The 20,069-nt window shown below is 41.2% G+C and overlaps 1 protein-coding gene across 2 annotated transcripts in view; it reads left to right on the top strand.

Annotated features, from left to right (window-relative positions):
* The window catches only part of LOC142571690 (uncharacterized), a 145,932-nt gene extending 129,764 nt beyond the window's left edge, over positions 1-16,168 (top strand). For both annotated transcript variants that reach the window (XM_075680224.1, XM_075680223.1), the window contains one exon: positions 907-16,168. In XM_075680224.1, the coding sequence (XP_075536339.1) occupies positions 907-1,052 (146 nt within the window). In that variant the 3' untranslated portion in view covers positions 1,053-16,168. The remainder of the gene's footprint in view (positions 1-906) is intronic.
* The last annotated feature ends 3,901 nt before the right edge of the window (positions 16,169-20,069 follow it).

Genomic DNA, 20,069 nt, shown 5'->3' with positions numbered 1-20,069 from the left:
TGGATGTTAATGTTGATGCCGCGACTTCCACCTTTGGTGCCTCCAATGCACTAAACGTGATCCAAACGCAGTTGTCCTCAGCAAGCTGCAGTCCACTTAGTCAATGGACTCATGGTAGCACCCTGCGGCAGCCGCGGTATCTACACAATGTGTCCGACCGCAGCTTGATGTCAGCCATCAGCCAATAGCAACCATCTAAGTGAATTACAAAATAAAGTGTACTATGATAAAATAAAGCATCCAGAAGAGAGTGAGGACGGGCTCGCCTCCTGCTGAAAAGAGCATTTTTGAGAAAGGAGACTTCGCGAGCCGCTTTCGAGCTCCACGCACTGCGTATGACAGCAAAACTTGGCTGAGATGTTCATAGCAGTGTCTACTACCCGCAGGCTATGTTATTTCACCAGGCCTGAGGGGTGGTTCAGGGCACCTTTAAATAGGTGGCCAGATTCATGACCTCTGAGACCCCTCGCACTGCACAATGCCCATGCCAGTACGCAGCATGTTGACATTCTCAGACGCTATGATTGATTCCAAATTTCTTCAATAAGCGTCGGGGTTGGCATTGATACACCTTAGAGGCTGCACCAAGTCTGGTGGCAGCATGGTTTATGATCACCGTCAGGATGACATCCCTTCTTACCTGCCTCATTTGCAGTTGTTACAATTATCATTGTTTGTGATGGTCAGCACACAGGAAAGATTCACTGTCATGATCTTTATTGTGTGCAGTTCATTGCTTTCTGTTGCTTGCTTTTAATGATCCACCACCTCTCCACTCAGCGAGTCTTGCTTATTTGATATAGAAGTTATAGTTATGAGATGGCCGAGCCACACTTTTGCATTGGTGAACTACATGTTTACAGGGTGATCCTATTGTGTCTTTTTTTTTCCCTTCCTTTTTTGCAGGTGTGAGCAGCCTGTACCGACAGGGGGGCCATCTCTCGGAGCTATTTGGCGACCAAGCCAACCACCACACAGGGGCACGACCATCCTCTGCCGACAGCCGCGATTGTTCCGAGCCCTGTCAGAGCTCTGACTCGGAGTACTACTGACGGTTGCTGCTGCCCGCACTGCTCCTCATCAGCGGCTATGGTCCGAGCAAGGAGGTCACCGGGGCCCTTGCTTAAGCGGCCAGTATCGCTGTTGGGGTTGTGGCGCTGGGCGGCAGGATGTTGCTCTTGACAGGCTTTGGCCAAGTCAAGTTTTTCTTGTTCCGTTACTGCTCAGGTCGCTCTCTTCGTTTTGCCCGCGACCAACCTTCACTAAATATGGTGCCATGATACATAGGTGGGCCTTCTCACCCTTGGAAGTGCCACTGAAAATGCGTTTTGCATGCGACTCCAACCCAAAGTGGGGGACAGGCAGTCAGTGTTGCAGCATTTTTCGTTGTTCAGTCCTTGTTCCCTGCATGAGCCTGGCAATCATGCATGCAAGGTGCTGTGAAACTACACTGAAATATGGACTCGGCATGCTGGGAACCACACAGTTTGCTCCCCTTTGCTTCAACCACCAAGAGAGAGCTTGATTTTTCTTATGACACATGATGCGTTCAGCTTCTAAAAGCACTCTGATTGCTGTCAAGGGTACATGACTAATTGATCTGCCATGTATCTTGAAGATGTAGACGCTTATTTTTATGAACTGCTCAATGCAGATGAGTATGCACGCACATTATTATTTTTTTTAATCTCCTTTGGCTTTCGTTCGTTCCCTGTGCACTAAGGAGCCTTCAGCTGTTGTTAGCTGTAGTTTACTGACGAATGGAAGGCTTTTTCCACTTTAGTTCAGAGAAGCAAGTTGTTGGCATAGTTGCTTCTTCACTGTGACCCTTACCTTATCATTCTCAGTTTGGTGGTTTGAGTTTGTACTTGTCAGTTATGTTTCGCTAAAACCTCACGCTATTGCGTGTATCTGCCAGATTTTGTTTCACCAGGATTTGCTGGCAGCCGAAAACATTAGCTTGCTTTCAGGATTTTGTCACTGTTGATAAGGACACCGGACCTCGTAGTTGCGACAATCCTGTCTTAACTGCACGTGTCATCCTTAAAACTGAAGCAGCAGGCGGCAAAAGTACTCTTTCTGCCGTCCAAAGTGAGCCTAGACTGCACCTACTGTTGCCGCCGCCTTTGCCGCTGCCTCCAATGTCTCTCAAGTAGTGGGAGGTGTGATAATGCATTCCACCGCAAACGGGTTCTTTGGTGGTCGCATTACCTGCATTCGCTGAAATGACATTTTGTGCCAGTGCAGCTCTATTGAAGTACTCCAACAGTTGATAAGAAATTGCCGTTTTGGCTCTGTCACTGAACCTGTGAGCGCGTGTTTATCAAGAGAAAATAGCACGTACAGAGCCAGCTGAAGGCACTGCTCATGACCTTTTAACTTTGCCTTTCAATTTTTGGTTCAGTTGAACCTTTTTGCTTGTCTACAACTAGTCCCTGTGTGTAATCTGAAGTGTGCCTCCCCCCTTGTAGGTTTATAGGGGAAGAATGTGCAAATGCGATAGTGTAGCTGAAGTTAGCCATAGCATTGGTGTTGGCAGTTTCGAGTTATGCTGCTTTTCAAGAAACAAATTGGAGTGGTTTTCTTGATACAATGTTGTGTGTATGTTCAAGGAATGGCTATGTAACGTCAAATTCTTGGCTGTCCATAAGGTCTTGCGCCTGCTTTTTCTTTTAGTTGCCATGCTACCAGCTGCATTTAAGTGTAGCAGTGGCTGTCGGGGCTGATATGGCAATGATGTTGCACTGTGTTGCGTATTATTGCTCTGCAGACTTCCCAGGTTATTTTGTTCAGTAACTGCCTATGCCATCAGTGGTGTCTAGTATGTGCGCAGTGCTTGCTGGCTAGAGGTTTTACCATATTTACACGTGAATTAGAGAGATTTATGTTTTGCACGACTGTGTAATAAGACTGTCTCATATTAATTGGCTGTGCAAGAGGATGAAGACCAGCTGCACATAAAGTGATTATGACAAACATTTGCACAGTTGAATGCCAGTGTAATGAATTAAATACTGACATACTGAATTATCATACAAAACAAACTAATCCTAAGGTTTGTTTGGTTTGGCCATATGTTGCCTTAGTGAGTATTATTTTTCTTTGATTAACCCAATTATGCAGTGACATGGTGTCGCTATTACAAATTTTCTTTTGCACACAGCTCAAAATTGGCACCATCCTACAGTTTTAGGGCTGAACATCTTTTGAACAATCTAGAGTGAGTTTATAGCACCATGCCTGTACACTTTTGTGGCAAATACTGGGTAAAATTGCAACATTTTGTTACATTAGGTGCTACTTTATTGCAACAAGATTCAATTGTATATGATTAACACAGAATAGCAGCTGTTGCTGTGTTGCGTGCATCTGCAAAGAAATTCATGATGGAAGATGCCAGGTAGCTTAAGGATTTTTGCACAAACATAAAATGAGAGTAGCATGTACAATTTAATTTGAGCTTGACAGCATGAGTTGAATGAAAATCTCAATTATTAAGATGTTTCATCAGAAATTAGGAGCCTGCTAGTATCTTTCACAGGCAACAAGACGTATGTGACAAGGTTGACGCTTGCCTGTGTTGCGTGTGAAAGAATTCCTTTTGTTGCATGGTTTGCAAATGTTCTAATGGAATGAGAAACTGTTAAGCTTTTGGTCAACATGCAGATTTTTGTGTTAAATAGCAATTGCTGAAGAAATGTGATTGACAAATATTGATGTGCATGTTAACATTCGTGATCTTTTGATTGAACATCAACTTCTTTCAGTAGTTAAATGCAGCAACTAGAGCATAGAATTACATATAGTAGTAGTTTTGCAAAAGTGGCATAAAGCAACATTTTATTACCGTTTTTATACATTTCATAATTCAGAAAGGCCTCAGTAAATATACAGTGCAGTAAATTTCACCGGTATAATTGTAGTTAGCATGCATTCAGCCACATTTGAAGAACTTCCATTTGCATACGTGTTGTTTTGTCGACATTTAATGTGCTCTTCAAACAGTCAAGGTCAAGTGTGCCTGTCTCCTAGTGCAGGGTGGTTGCAGCAATAAGACAACATTCCTTCATTTGGCTAGAGAAAACAACACAAATTTTGCATGTTTCTATATTTGATGCATTCCTTTGTTTTGCTGCATTTTACTTTGTGTTATTGACATTACTGAATTGCCTTTTGTGTAACGGTCGTGTAAATAAGGTACGGCCTCTGGTGATATAACATGTGTTGTATAGTATTATCATTCTAGTTTTGTGTACCAAAGCCTCAACCAATGGGCTGCCTACCATGGGCATATATATGCAGCGTGGTCGAGACCAGCTGATGTAAAATGACAGCCATGCTTTTCTCACACCCATTCTCACTTCCTGTGATATGCACAGCTCGTTGAGATTTCTTCCTGCACTTTTGGGCATGAATTAAGTGCAGGAAAAGAAGAAATAAACGGATGCAAGAGGTGGTTTATATTGTGCAGAAAAAAAAAAGGACTGCTTCACACAGGGCAAGGGATCTAGATAGCTAGAGTTATGCAGACCATTTTCTTCTCTTGGTTGAAGTCGTGCAAGGAGCAAGATTGCTTCAGCTTTCTCTCTTCCTATCCCGTATATATATATATATACACACACACACGCGCGCACACACACACACACACAAGTAACGGCTGTCAGTGCCGGTGCAAAGGGGAAAAATGCCATGCTGAACATTCAAAAATCTGTATTGTGCATGTGTTGAAGTGCTATTGCACAGGTAACGTTTCATGCACTTGGTAAGGCTGTGCTGAAGTTTGAGCAAAGCGACTGCAGAAATAGGCACTCAATATTGATTTGCCCCAACATTGAGAGCTTGAGCTTGATCTCTGCCGTTGTAGATTGTATGGCTGGCGTTGTATGTGGTGTTCTGTTCAGGCTGGTCACTTTTGTTCCACATTTCTCACAGGGTGTGGTAGTTGGTACACCAAAGTGCAAGAGAAAGATTGTTTTGGCCGGTTAGGTTTCGTCAGTTTTTCGAAGTTGCCGAAAATTTCAGTGTTAAGAGTTCACAGTGCTGTGCAATGTTTGTGAGCATAAACGCTGGTTTCTTTCGGCCTGTTTTAGCCTCTATGTAGTCTTTTGTTAGATCTGATGCATGCTCATGAAAACAGTCTATTGCAAGTGACGGTCACCCTTAGCCTTTCTTCTTTATTTTCCGTAGAGGTTGGTATTGATGTTCCAATGTGCACTTTGTTCTGTCCTTCCAATTCCTTTGCCATCTGATTTTGCATGAAAGTTTCCTAAATTCCTTTAAAATCTGTAAAATGGCACAGTTTGTTTTTCATATCAACATATCTACAAAGTTCTCCACAAGGCCTTTTGTGCCTGCAAGGTTGCTAGTAGCATTCAGAGATTTTAGACAACTAAGCTTGTACAAATACAGATAGTCATTCTTGGCCACGTGCAAAGTACAAGGTGGTTAACAGTTTAACTGCTTTCCTTCATTTGCTGTGCCAATTGGCATTGTCAAGTTGTTTATCAGCCTGCCCCCCTCCCCCTCCCCCCGAAAAAAAAGAGAAAGGTTTTGGAGGAATGCTGATGAATGTGCAATTGCATACAATGTACAACAAAACATGCAAAGTATATGTGTCACGCGTGGTCAGCCCGCTTGCTTTGAGCAACTGCTCAAGGCTGCTTCAGTCATTTCGTTTTGTCAGCCGAGCCTGCTTGTAAATCGCCGTGAAAGAGAAAGTGCATGTGGTGCGCATTAGTCGACCCTGTCTTTTTAACTTTGTCGTAATCTCGTGCCTTACTCTCACCTAACATCTTTGTTATGGAAAGAGTATTGTCCGTGTGAACATCGTTCCACAGGTTTACAAGATTACACTGAAAAAGAAAAAAAAAAGCGAAAATGGATAGAAGTCGAACTTTTTTTTTTACTCTTCTGTTTAGTTTTTGCATTTTGTAACTGGACTCTGTCATCAGTTTTACATGAATTGGTGTAAGATGTCACTAGCTGGTGACTGGTTAGCATGCTACTTCCTCTTGAAAATCCAGAACTGCTTTTTGTTCCTCTTACAGCACTCTGGTTTTGTTCAATTCAACATGAGAAGTGCTTCTCTTATGCATTGCTTAGCTGCGCTGCCACAGCGGCAGGAATCTACTCTAAAGTGAGTTTCGAACAATGTGCAATCATGTCTGCTAATTTTGTTTTGTTTCTGAGTAATCATTCTGTCTCACCTTGTAGCTCCTTTTATTATTTGTCTCTCCGAAGCAGCCAGTTCAAATTAGTTTGTGCCATACAAGTGAGCTTCACTTTTTTTTTTAACTTTTTTTCCACCGATTACTGCAGCGGGCACAAACTGTCACCTCATGAACATTTCTTCAAAATCTTCATTTCTTCACTTTGTCAATTATGTGCTTGTTTTTGAAAACTGTGTGAACTGATGGGCTGCTTTGGATTGTATGCAGATTGTTGTGTTAGGCTTTATACTTCCACAAAGTACTTTATATTTTTTTTCCATCTCTTGCCATCCTGGAAGGCCTGTAGTTGTATTAGCTGTTATATAAGCAAGTTGTTGGCCAACGGTAGTAATAGTGCTTGTGTTCATTCAAGAGTTGTTGACATTCTTAATGGGACACTGAAGGCAAATATTGAGTCAAGCTAGAATGATAGATTTGGGTCCCAGGGTGTAAATAATTGTCAAGTTTAACATCCCAAAGCTGCAGTGTAATACGACTCGTGAGGGACGCCATATTAGCAGGCTCCGGATTAATTTTGACCATCTGGGTATTTAAAATGCATGGAAATTTAAGCACAGGTGCATTTTTGCATTCTGGCCTCATTGGAATCGGGCTGCTGTGGCTGGGAAACAAACCCATGAGCTCACGCTCAGCAGCAGTACACCATAGCCACTAATCCACCATGACGGGCATTCAAGGGTGTGCGATGTGTTGCTTTTACAGAGAACAATGTTTTTTCAGTGGGAAAATGACAAAAACATAGCACAGGATTGGCACCACTACTGCAAAAATATGACGCTAGTTCACATGATGTAACACATCCCATTTATGATTGGTAAGCTGCAGTGAAGCACAGATAATACGAAAGTTAATTATATTGCATTACAATGCAAAAGAATATGCAGTCTCTTCCCTATTCCTTTCTTTTCTATCTCTCTCTCTCTTCCTACAGAACCCACTAATGCTGCCTTTTCACAATGTTCTATCATAACACTTTACAGCATAGTGGTGCTCTTCCTGCAGGCTTCTGACTGAAAAAAAAAAAAAATGAAAGACAAAGAGTTCCAGCAGAAACGCATCTCATCAATGACTGTCTACAAACTGCTAGGATTCAAACAATATAGTGACATACCATATTGTTAAAGACACCTTTATTTACAATCTCAAGGGGCGAAGTAGGCTAAGAAGGCTAATAGCCTTAATACATCTATTCGCCACTGTACCACCATGGACCACAGCGTCTGCACCTTCGGACACCACAACGAAAGCCTCACTAAAGGTTGCCTCCCAACCACAACCAGTTTTGTCCTGCTGGCATTGTAGAAGTCAGCATATCTAACTTCTATCGAACTACGGGCGGAATTGCATATGCGTGTTGGTCATTGTGCTGTGGAGAAAAATTGTCAGGAACTGAGACAGGACAGATGCCTGACCTGTCAGTTACCAACAATTTTTCTACTCAGCACAATGATCAATGAGCAACGCTGACTAGACAGCCAACTGTGCTATGCCTATGCATCTTTTTCAGATGAAAAATTCTTTTTCATTGCCAGCTAGAAGTGTGCACGTTCTCACTTTTAATAATAAGACATGTAATTTTCTTTTTCATTTCACGAGCAACATTTCAGGTTCTAGACATCAGCAGCATGCCAAAGTAGGCTAAGAATAATAATTGCATTAAAACAATAGAACCATGCAGAGTGCAATCTCTGAGATTGCCACTGTGGCTACATGGTAAACCCTGTTCATCATAGGCAGTTTGAATTGACAAAGAATTCTATGGCCCCTTCAGTCATAATTTCCTCGTGGCACCTATTGGCACAAAACATGATTCAGGAGGGCAACTGATCAGTCTAGATTGATTTAATGTTTGCCTTTGAGTGCCCGCTGAAGACAAGGTATTTGTGGTATTATCTAACCGGATTCACTTGTCACTCAAGCTGCTACTCAGATAGTGATATTGGTGCTTTGTTCAAATGTGTATCTTTGCTCAGGCATGCAAATTTGGCTTGTGTGTTTCTACACAGGGAAGGAAAAAAAGAAAAGCAGCAACGAACTTGTGCTCAGATTAAGAGTTGTGTACGCTCAACTAGGTGGCTTTTACTGGTCATGCTTCAGGACAATTTTTTTTTTTCTCTGTTTGCAACGCTTGCAGTCTTCAGAGTTGCTTTTAACAATAAATAGTCGTTATTGAAAAATACTCATCAACCTAGTACCACGGTACCCCCACAGTTCCACTCTGTAGTGCAAAGCAGCATTACAGAAGCCTTTTAGCATAAGCTTTTGGATATGTATTGGCCTGCACCGTACCGATGGTACCACCTGCCTTACTAGGCTTCACAAAAGCTGCACTTGCAGGGTTTCTTGCCAAGAGATTCTAGTGTACTAAATTTTCACGTTCAGAGTTTCATAGAAATGTTTCAATAAACCTGAAGCTCAACCTCATCAATCATGGGAGTTTGCTCTTTGCAGGGCTTTCTTTTTCACCAGGAAACAAGGTTGTTATTGTGACATTATCAGGCATGATACTTAGCCTATTTAATGGATTCAAATTGACATAAATTTGTTAATTGTCTGACAATATATTACTAATAGAGACCTTTTGCAACCAAAACCAGCACATTTCTAGGGTTATTCCTTGTTTAAATCATTCCAATAGCGCCTGGCACCGTCGGCATGTGCATTTAGGTTTTCTTCGTGATATGGTAAACGCACATTTCCAATACTGCAGAGACCAGCAGCCATTGGGAAGTGGGCTCTTCCCAGAATTGCATTGCAGTTGAGCACACCTACATTTGCAATGTGTGCAAGTGAATAAGCTTTCGTTTTGCTTCGACGCAAGCTGACTTGTCTGCTTGTGTGATACTCATGCAAAATACATTAAATGTGCTCAATACTGATGCTACTACATAAAATATTGATTTTGCTTTTTTAGCTGTAAACTAGGGCTTGTTCTGATGCTCTGCTGTCTCTGTGGCCGCTTGATTGTTGTGCATTGTGTGCTTGCTTTGTTAGTGGACATGCTCAAAGAAGGCTACAGAAATGACTGACAATCCCTGTCATGTTTATTACATTGTCATGTTTTATTTCCTTTCTTTTCCTTCTTTTTTTTTCTTTCTCTTTGCACAGACCCTGTATTCAGAAATCGTTTTGCAATTATTATGACGTCGATTGGCTCCCACAATCTGCATCTTTTGATTTCTGAATAATTAAAGGCATTTTTACTCTGATCTAATCTGGCATTGGTCACATATTACGTGGGACAGATTGCCAATGGCTCAAGCTAGTGACACACTTGAGGACTGTGCTGAAGCCATGTTTCTGATTTGTTATTTAAGCTAATGATGCATGCCATTTTAGTGGGTATGTATTTGTGCTACACCAAATGAATGGAGAAGCAGAAAAAAAAATGCAGTGTGCCTTGCAAAGCTGCCATGGCTGGATATCCATTGCCGTGTAGAACTTGCTTGATCATTTGGGTAAACCATCAGATCGGCCTTCCCCTGTCTTCCCATCTCTTTCCTCTTTGCCTTTCTTTTTCTTTTTTTTTTGAGCAGAAAGACGCATGTGTATACACGGTGTTATCTTATGCGAACTAAGGTTGTGTTACATACTTAGCTTGAAGCGCCACATTTCATTCATCTAGTCGAGCGTCATTGATCTGGACATTTAAAAATGAAGAAGCATTGCTCACCCTTTGTCGTGACGTGAACCATACCAAACACATAAAGATAAACAAAACTGTTGTTTCTGCCCTTGTATTCTGTCTTTCGGGACAATTTCTGTGGTGGTGTGCGTTGCCTGTCATAAATGCATGCATGTATACTAGTCCCCGAAAGTGTTTGTTGTGTACGCAGCTTTTCACAGAGTGCACTATCCCATACTCGGTGATGTTGTGATGCACTCTGAGCAAATCGGCTTCTGAATGTCCTTGGTACTCCCAGCACGGTGCAGTCGTCTGCAGTGGTTTATGCGTACAAGTGTGCATCTGTGCTTGTGCAAGTGGCATGCTGTTTTGACTACTTGCACAGGGCATGTTGCATCTTTCCGAGAGGAAAGCAGCCTACAGTAGCGCATTTGAGGAACTTAGTGCCTTTCAGGCATTGACCAAGTAGCTATATCACAAGTCTGAGCTATACATGCTGTGGGCGCACAAACATTTGGGGAGTTTCTGGAATCGTTAGGTTCTTTCTGTCTTCTCTTCAGCGCACTCCATGAATGTGTGCCACCTGTAGCACTGTTTTTCTTTGCAATAATGTCTTCATAGGGTGTGCCAAAAAAAAATGAATATAACAAGAGTGTCACAAAATTGATGTGGCCTGGCCGCTTGTGAAGAGCAGAAGTGGGTCAGTTATGCTTGCATCGGTGCTTACCCTTAACCTCTTTTGAGCTTCTTTATTTTTTGTATTTACGTAATTGCTTTGTATTGATGGGCATTGGCACTTGACAGTAGTGTTTACTCTTGGGATGCTTGCTGGTTACGTTGGCATTGCCAAGTAGTGAAGCCTGCTACAAGTCATGAGGTGTCTTATTCTAGATGCGGAGAGTCCCTGCAAAGTAGTGCCTTTCACTTCCGAGCCTGTTGTGTTGCATTGGTGTCTTTGTTTAAGCAGCTGTGTAATAAAACCTGCACCAGGGCCGAAAGTGCAAGTGCTTTTTTATTATTATTTATTTCTCTTTTTTGATTTTTGATTTCATTTGTCCCAGTGCAAGCCTATATGCACAAAAGCAAGGCAGGTTCAGGATTTATATTCATTTGTTGCTTTCCAGACTCACTGCGGCTGGAGGAGGTATCTGAACTGAATATGTGCATGTATGCAACCATTGACCCACTGTATATGTTCACTGTCCAGAGCTTGTGCGAGCATTTGTGAGCAAAACCATTTGGCAATCTACGCTATGACCAGAAAAGTTTCTTGCAAGATTATGATGGAAAACTTTTCAAAAGAACCGTTCTGTCTATTTGGCTGTTTCAGTTACTCTGAGGGCTTTACGCTTTGATCAGGTGCAGCTTTCCTCGTCCTTCCTTCTGAACGTCGTCTTGTGGCAGCGTGGTGGTGCTCACTTGGTTGCCTATCATGTGCCTCCCACCTTTTAAAGGGTACATTCATTGTGCATTTGATGAGTATGATGTCTCTGCCAACTTGAGCAACACGTTATTTAGGGGGCATTTAGCCCTGTGAGGGAGAGAGAGGAAAGTGGCACACTGCTCATAAAGAGCCATCTTGCCTCCTGTGTTCGTTTGTTTTCAAATGTGCCGTGGAAGTGATGATTCCAACACCTTGTAGTACCCAATGCGCGTGCGTACTCGGAGCAGCTTTGCGACTTGACGACAGGAAGCTGTGTTCCTAGAAAGTGCCATGTTATAGCATGCCTCCTTGACATCTTCACGTTTTGTTCTAAGGTGTTGTTTGGCCTTGAACAAATTGGAAGGCAAAACAGCTCAGTCTGATTGTTGCAATCAGGACATCCAACCCCAAGCCTGGAAAGTATTTCTTTGCAGCTGTTGTTGCTGCTACTCATTAAATGCTGTCATGTGGTCCATTGTGGTAGCCTACCAAGGCTTTGCTGAATGCCCACTGTCCCTGTTCTTGGGTTTAGGCCACGTGGTGGCTGAAATGAAAATTGCATTGTATGCTGAACTTTGCACAATGAGCACCACTTTTTCAGTTTAAGAAAGCTATGTTTACCTTGGACAGTGGGTTTCAATGCCTTGCTTGTGCCACCAGGAGGGGGACTCTGTAAGAGTTCACCTAGTGGACTGTCCATTTCGGCCACTGCTGATTGGATGCAGCTGTACGAGCGAGGACGAGACGAGCGGCCTCAGCAAATCAGCAGCAGCCAAAATGGACAGTCCACTAAATGGACTCCTACAGAACACCTCCCCTGTGCTTTGGAGTTTTCACAGTTGCAGCTGCCTTGCGTTTCTTTTATTTCCTCCCAAGCTTGCAATTGTTGTACTGTAGTGTGTGTACCATGCCATGTTTCAAGTATAATGTCTCTGGGTTACTGCTGAAGCAAAGTGCCCCCAAAAGTGCCATTTTTGACAATGCTGACATGCAGATGACTTTCTTGTTTAACAAGCAATGTTTTATCACCCGGGTTGTCTTTCCGTTTTATCACCCGGGTTGTCTTTCGCACCTAAAATATGCTTTTGTTTTTGTTTTATCAATGTGTGTAATATGTACCTGGAGTTGCTGTGAGACTATTACATGTTTCTGGGATTTGGCAACATGCTAATATAGGCTGATTAATTATCTGTCTTAAAACTAGTAATATCACTCAGGCTGGTACAAGCTGAGGTCAGTGCTTGTCATTCCTCTGCCTGCCCCATCAAGTGCACAGTCTAGTTTCAGGATGAACTTGGCAACTTATACTGCAGCACTTTTCTATGCATTCAAAATATTAGATTTGCATTAAGAACAAAAAGATTTGCTTCAAATTTTTTGCACTTTGGCTCATGTAATAGAAACACATGTTTAATTGTCTGTGTGTGTGGGGGGAGGGAGTCAATGTGCTGTAGCCTGCTGAAGCCATGCTGTGAGCTCTTCCTGATTATGACAGAATGCAGTCACTTTTGTGGTTATTTTCTTTCCGTTAGCTCGTGCACAGTTACAGCAATAGTTAGCTGCTGTTGGAGCTTGTTTGCAACAGTGCTTGGACATGATTAACTGAGGTTGATTAGGATGCAACAAAATGTGCATTAATTGAAAAAATTGAAACATACAGCACTATTTTGTTTACTCTTACTGCCACTTGTAAAGGACACAAACTTCAAGGTCCAAGCTATTTTTGTTGGTAAACTCTTGTACAGTTGACTTGTGATAATTCAAGCTCCTGGGTGCACAGATTTTCACTCTAGTTAAATGTTTTAATTATTTGAAGTTGAGCAAAATGAGGGTCAATTGTAAACCTAATTTATCTTTCAAGAAATTGAGGGTTCCTCCAGGTGAAAGGGCCGTCAAAGACAGCTTGAGGGATGCCTGGAACCCCAACTCCAAGGCAGAGTAGCAAGTTGCAAGTGCTCACTCAGCTGCATATTATACAGCATGTTGCAACTGATTTGCCCAAAAAGGCGTAAACGTATTGAAATCTGTATGTCATGACTAAATAGCTAGTTTAAAATCTACTAATTGTCTTTATAAACTGTCAATTATAGGCACTGCATCAGAATAGGAAACTGGTTGCAGTTTCTCAATGTACTCGATGGCTGTTGTTTAAATTGCAATATAGTAATGCTGCTAGCAAATATTGACATAATTACCTCTTAAGTGTTCCAAATCGATGTGTTTGACACGAGAAATGCAACTGCTATGCTGAAAAGAAGTGCCCCTTTGGATGAACCCACTATAGTGATAAGAAACAATGGTCAGCCAATGGCAACGGTGCACTTCATTGTCAATAGTCGGCTGCCGTTCGACATTCACAACTGTCAAACCGTGCTGAAGATTATTTCATGCAATTTCGTTAATGCAGAGCACTTCGACTCCTGATATACTCCGTTTCAGTTTTATGCATCACATAAGCCGTAGTGTATCACTGCTAAGGCAGGTAGTAGTATTATTCATGTGTAAATTAAAGAACAAGTATGGAGTACACTACGAAAACATTACATGCTCTCCATATCCAATGGAGCACTTATGTCCAATGAGAGCATAATTAGTATTTTTATTGTTAATTTGTTGTCAGAATATGAATTTGTCAGCTTCCTGCATGTCGAACAGTGCAGTTGATGTTATTTTGAAGAAATCACTCAACCATTTCGCCTGCCTTATTTTTGAGCATCTTTAGACCTCTCAGCTCAAGCACACACCAGCTTTTGAACGTAACCAAAACATTTGTGAACAGCTGTTTTATGTGACCTTTGAATGAGCAGCTGGTTTAGTGGCATATCATAGTGGTGTGTATGAATGCGCAGAGCTGTCCAAATACCCAACATTGGAACTTTCTGACTACTCGTGCCTTTATGGTGCGCTCTTATCAGCCATATTTTACTGCATGGAATGCTAAAGAGCTTTAATTAAGCTGCTTTAAAAAAGCATTGAAACCAAAGCTGGCAAAGCAGGATTTCATAGATTTGTTTGAGTGAATCGGAATTTCGTATTGTTTGAGTTATCACCAGTCAACTGAGACATTGCACAAATAAATTTTCCATTGTTGCATCTATGTGGAACATTGGCCGACCCCAGTTTGTGGGTTCAGCTTGGCAGCAGCTAGCGTGCTCGCAAATAAGAGGCCAGGCAAAACTTCCTCGAGCGTCTTTCTTTTCCCACAAACACTGGGTTTCACAACTTGGCACTCGTTTAATGGAGTCACATTTTTCTGGGAACTGTTTACAGCCATTGCTTCCCTTTTGTGATTGAGGTGGCCTGGGACAAAGGCACATTAGTTGATGAGTCTTTTCTGCTCAAAAATTAATTGTGCTTGTCATATGTGTTGGAAAAGTTTGCCTTCTTTTCTCTGTCTTTCGAAGTGTCATTTGGACTTCAAATGAGATAATGCATCTTGTGGGAAAATGTGATGTGCGTAGGATGCCTGTCTTGAACTGACATTCAAAATTGGTATCAAGGGGCTCGTTCTTAAAAAAAGAACGAACACTTGTCTTTGTTTGTGTCTGTTATGGCACAGTGCTAGTGTTTTTCAAAATGGTGATAAGCACTACTACCCAGGGCTGTACCCAGGTATGTCTTTAGGTTTGCCCCCTGTGTATACCCGTGCTGCTCCAGAGTTAACATTTTCAAAATGCAACTTGCAGGAACCATTATGTTAGTGTGTGCGTGTGTGTGTGTTTCACACTAGTGGCACAGCATTGACTACCTTTATTAGTAAATATTTTCAGAGTGCACCTATGGAGTCTTTCTTTATTGCTGTTAGACCTAATTGCTGCAGCATACTAACCTCTGCCGTTCGTGGGGAAGTATGTTATTGAATGAATGCGAGCCCGAAGCCAAGTAATGGTGCCTGAATTTTCAGGGAATCTTGCCATGTCGGTGACACTTAACCCTCTCTTTCTCTTCTTCTTTTTATCAAGATGCTAAACATTAGAATCTCGGGTTTCACTCCCTTCAGGTTGAGTCCATGTGGGGCTTGTGTTGTTGTTGAAAATTGGATTTTTGTTAATCATGCAAATGTTATTACATGCAGGAATATTTTGCTTGCTTTAGCCAGAATTTATCATCACAGATTGTCACAAGTTAGCCAGAAGGACCCCCCTGTTGAGAAATAGTGTTATGCAGGATTGAATACTAGCTGTAGCTCACTTTTTGTGCAGTGTTTATCCTGTGCATTACTTCTGTGCTCTCTTAACCTCAGCTGCCATGTTAAACGGCGGCACCTTTGTTCCTTTGCTTTTGTTGCATGTATATTTAGCCTTTATTATTTGTATAATGTTTACAGTAATGAAAAAACTGTAACTGGTTTATTTAACGGGTTGTTTTCCTTCTGCTATGCTCTGTTCTCAACCTGGGTGCAGCCCCAGTACCACATCTCGGCCTGCTGCTTATGCTGTGGGCACATTCCTTTTGACTGAAAAATATTTTTATGTGAATTGGATACCTTTATTCTCTCCCTGAAACATGCCAACATCTGCGCCGCACATCACACATTTCTCATGCAAGTAGTCTGTCCCAGCCACGACCCAGCCAGGGGTCCAAAACTAAAATAAAATAAAGATCTGTGCTTTTTTTTTTTTTCCTTGCTCATGTGAACATGTTAAGCTAAAAAGATGAATTGGGGAACATGATTTGCAAGTAGTGTTTGTGCTGTCTGTGCAGGGTTAATCTAGTGACCTTTTAACAACTGTGATAAACATGTGAAATGTTGTTTACTAGACCTAACCAAATATATCTAAAGATCTCTAAATTGAGCTATTCCGGTTATGCAGCATTTGAGAGTAGCCTATTGTATCATCGAACACATCTGCATTTAAGAATAAAAGATTAAAGCTGTCATGTCTATCATATGGTGGTTTTCTTCAAGTTACACACTCTGTGTGCTTTTTTAAAGGACAACACACAGAATTGATGGAATGGGCATTGACTTGCAGTTGCATAAAGTGAACTGCAAGTTGCACCTCATTAGAATTTATGCTGACGTCTGTATACTTTCAATTTGGAAATGCAGCCATGCCTGCTGACTAAAGTAGTTCTCCAGGCCTCTTGTTTGCGTCTTCTATCAGCTATGTTTCATATAATGCAGGAGACTTCTTAGCGTTACGGTTTTCATAAATATTACTAGTCTTACAAATAGCAGTTGTGAGCTTGCTTAGTGTGAGAAATCAGCAGCATCTGCGAAACTGCACTTGGGCAGAAAATGTATGTTAACTTTAGATTCATCATTTATAGAACTCCCTTTACCTTGCCATCTGATCTCAGACTTGCTTCTTTTTTATTTGCTAGCAGAAAGAACCTCATTGCTCTTTCGCTGATGTAGATCTTGCTTGCACTCGTGTCGTCAGATCGTCGGATCTTGGTCATCCATATTGAACATGGGCTCCACTGTCTATAATCATTCTAAACCATTATTTCCCTGCTGCCCCAAACATGAAGGTCGGCATCCCCATTTCAGCCACTATTTTCTTGGAATTTAGCCGTGAATGTTCAATGCTATAGTTTTCATTGGAACTTTTTTTCCCTCATTGCTGGTTGCACTGCTGTGCTGTTAACTTGACCTTTTTTATTTGTTTCATTTGCATTTGTTGCAAAGGGCTTTGAGACGAAGGTTTCGTTTGGGGTCAGTTTCAATTTCCCAATTCTAATACATGTGAAACACAAATTCTTTTGAGACAACCATTGGAACGAGTTGAAGGAATTTTCTTTTTTTTTTTTGTATTCTTTATTCACATGCCTTACAGGCACCAGCAGGAGTATTATGGTGAGGAATGGTATACAATATATATATATATTACGATATTATTGGTAGATACCCGAGAGACGAGCCGCCGTGAGAACGACGACGAAGTGGGTCTGTGCCCTTGGCGCGAGAAAATGTCGGCCTGGCGCTCTGGCTCCATTCCAGTGTAAATAGCTTGTAAATAGCCTCTTCCATATATATATATATGTGTGTGTGTGTGTGTGTGTGTATATATATATATATATATATATATATATATATATATATATATATATATATATATATATGTGTGTGTGAGTGAAAGCATTACAAAGGTATAAAGTAAACAAGAACATGCAGATATACACTGAATATTGCAGTGCGCATTTAAACAAGGTGAAGTTTCAATAAACTTTTTGCATTTCAGAGAGAAAATTACATTTATTTAGACTAGGAAGCATAATTTTGATTTAATGGCTGGAAAAATTGCTAAAGTAAAAGTTTAAGCATGAAGTTTATAAATCCATAACTATGTCAAGAACAGATTTTGCAATTATATAAACTGCATCCGCTACCGCATCTAAAGTGGACAAACTTGAAATGTGAATTTACAGCTTTTGTTTCAGTGCTTATGATGGTTTTGCAAAAGCCCTATTTGCAAATTATTTATATACTACAGAGCAGTGTATAACAGATAGTTTGTCTGCTTTCAATGTATTATTAGGTGCAGTTTATAGAACTGTGATATCGCTTTTATTGCTGGGTTACAGATTCATAAACTTCAAAGTTTAGTTTTGAAAATTTGCAAGAATATTTCTTCAAAAATTTAACAGCAACAGCTCAAATAAAACATCCATTCCTACAGCTAGTCATTAGATTTTAATAGGATAGCATATTACAGGAACATATCACCCCTCCTTGGAGGTTACGGCTGATCCCATGCAGTCAAACATAGTGCTAGCTGTCACGAGGGAAAAGTGCTAGAAACTAGTATGTGACACACATGACTTCAGTACGAGAGAAGCACGCATGTAATTGTAGCGCAATGGTTACAGCATTGTGCTGCTGTCCTAGAAAGAGGTTCAATCTCACTATTGGTCATACATTTCTTTGGAGCGTTATAGGTGCACCACACCCACTTTGAAGTTACAGAAAACTCGGCTAGTCTGTTGAGGAGTGCGTCACAGTCAGCATGAGAATGTTCACAAGGTTGCCCGTGACGCATGCACATGCAGCTGTAACGTAACAATCTTGCTTTGTCACATATTAGAGAGTTCGCGGTGCTAAGTTCTGACCTCATTTTTCTTTTAAAAGGGGCAAACCTCATCAAAATTGGTGCAGTGGTTGCTGAGAAAGATGTTTTCTTCATTTCCATGTGCGTAGATGGAAACATTTAATTTTACCGGGGAGGGGGGGGGGGGTCACAGCTTTCTGGACGCCACCCATAGAGGGTGTCCCAACTAACTTTAGCCAGAGTTTAAAAATATGCGAATGCCATGTAGCTGGACAGAATCAAGGTAATGTTGTTTGCCGTCACTCAGAGATACTCAGATTATTTTTTGCATTTTGCCTAAGTACATGATTAGTCTTAGTTATTTAATCAACTTCTCAAACATTATAATTAGTTGAAAAGTGTCACTGAGAAAATTGTAGAGTGACATGAAAAACTCTCAATACAGCTTTCTGTTGCTCTATAGGTGCTACACAAGTGTTTTCCGAGCATGAAAGAAGCCCATGAATGCACCCAAAGTGCCTTGAGCGGCCAGTGGCGTGGCCATTCCCCCGAAAAACTCCGGAAGGTACTTAAAGCCCCAGAGCCCACCCATAGTCAGCACCTATACCCATATGTATTCAGGTACACAGAACTTCCAAACTAATGCTTCTTTTTAAAACGTGAAGGATTTCTAATTCTTCTTGCCTGTTAGCACTCTGTTGTTTGTTTCTTTTCACATTGTGTTCTTCCTTTACTATTGAACTTCACTTTGAGAGTTCATGTTCATTTTGGGCAACGGGCACCTCAAATTTCTAATTGTCATATTGAATTGTCAAATTGTCCCTCAAATTGGCACATGACATACTGACATGCCGTGTTGCAACCGAAGTGAATAAAAAAACAAAAAATCCTGAGGCATGATTAGATATGCATTCTGTAGCAAGTACCAGTCTGCAACAGCTTCGATCTGCCTGCTGTGCCGATTAATTATATGTCACATGGTAAGTGATATAGTGCCTCTGAAGAATCGTGTCCAAACTGCACACACTAAAACATAAGTAGGGATATTCAAAAAGATGAATACGTGTTTTGCTCGCCTAGTTACTTTTAGTGTGCTCAATTATGTAAATACTGCTATTATATGGTTTATGCAATTTGCTAATGCAAAAAAAAAAAAAGCCAGCATCTCTTTTTTCATATACATGCACTAAACTAAGAAATTGAGGACGAACATCAGAAATAAACACAAATATTTGTGCACTTACTGGCATAAAATAATTCACAGTGCAATATTTGGATGAGGCATGGAGCTTGAATTAAAGCCACTTAACATGCTTTCCAAAGCGTCCCTTAACAAACGTGTGTTGCTCAGCATCATTCAAGAAGCTTTCACGAGATTAATTTTTCCTTTGAATAAATTAGACAATTCCATCTCATAATACGTCATGCAGTTGACTTCACTTTTTGAAGATGCATGTCATGAAATCATATAAGAAGCCAACAAACACTGACACCAAGGACAACATAGAGGAAATTACTTGTGCTTTATAAATGAAATAAAGAAACAATACATTAATAGAAATTAAAGTGGATGAAAAAACAACTTGCTACAGGTGGGAACCAAACCATAAACTTTGCATTTCGTGTGCGATGCTCTACCAGTTGAGCTACCGCGGCGCTGTTTCCCCATCCACTTTCTTGGGTATTTGTGTCCTAGTAGAACCCTGGGAGTGTTCGCCAGCGCCACCACTCGCAGACCTTGGCGGCGGACGTGGAACATCCTTTTCGCTGCAGGCGTCACGAGAATGTGATCTTTT

This window comes from Dermacentor variabilis, chromosome 2, assembly GCF_050947875.1.
Source record: "Dermacentor variabilis isolate Ectoservices chromosome 2, ASM5094787v1, whole genome shotgun sequence".
Classification (NCBI taxonomy): domain Eukaryota; kingdom Metazoa; phylum Arthropoda; class Arachnida; order Ixodida; family Ixodidae; genus Dermacentor; species Dermacentor variabilis.
This window is presented reverse-complemented; position numbering and strand designations above follow the sequence as displayed.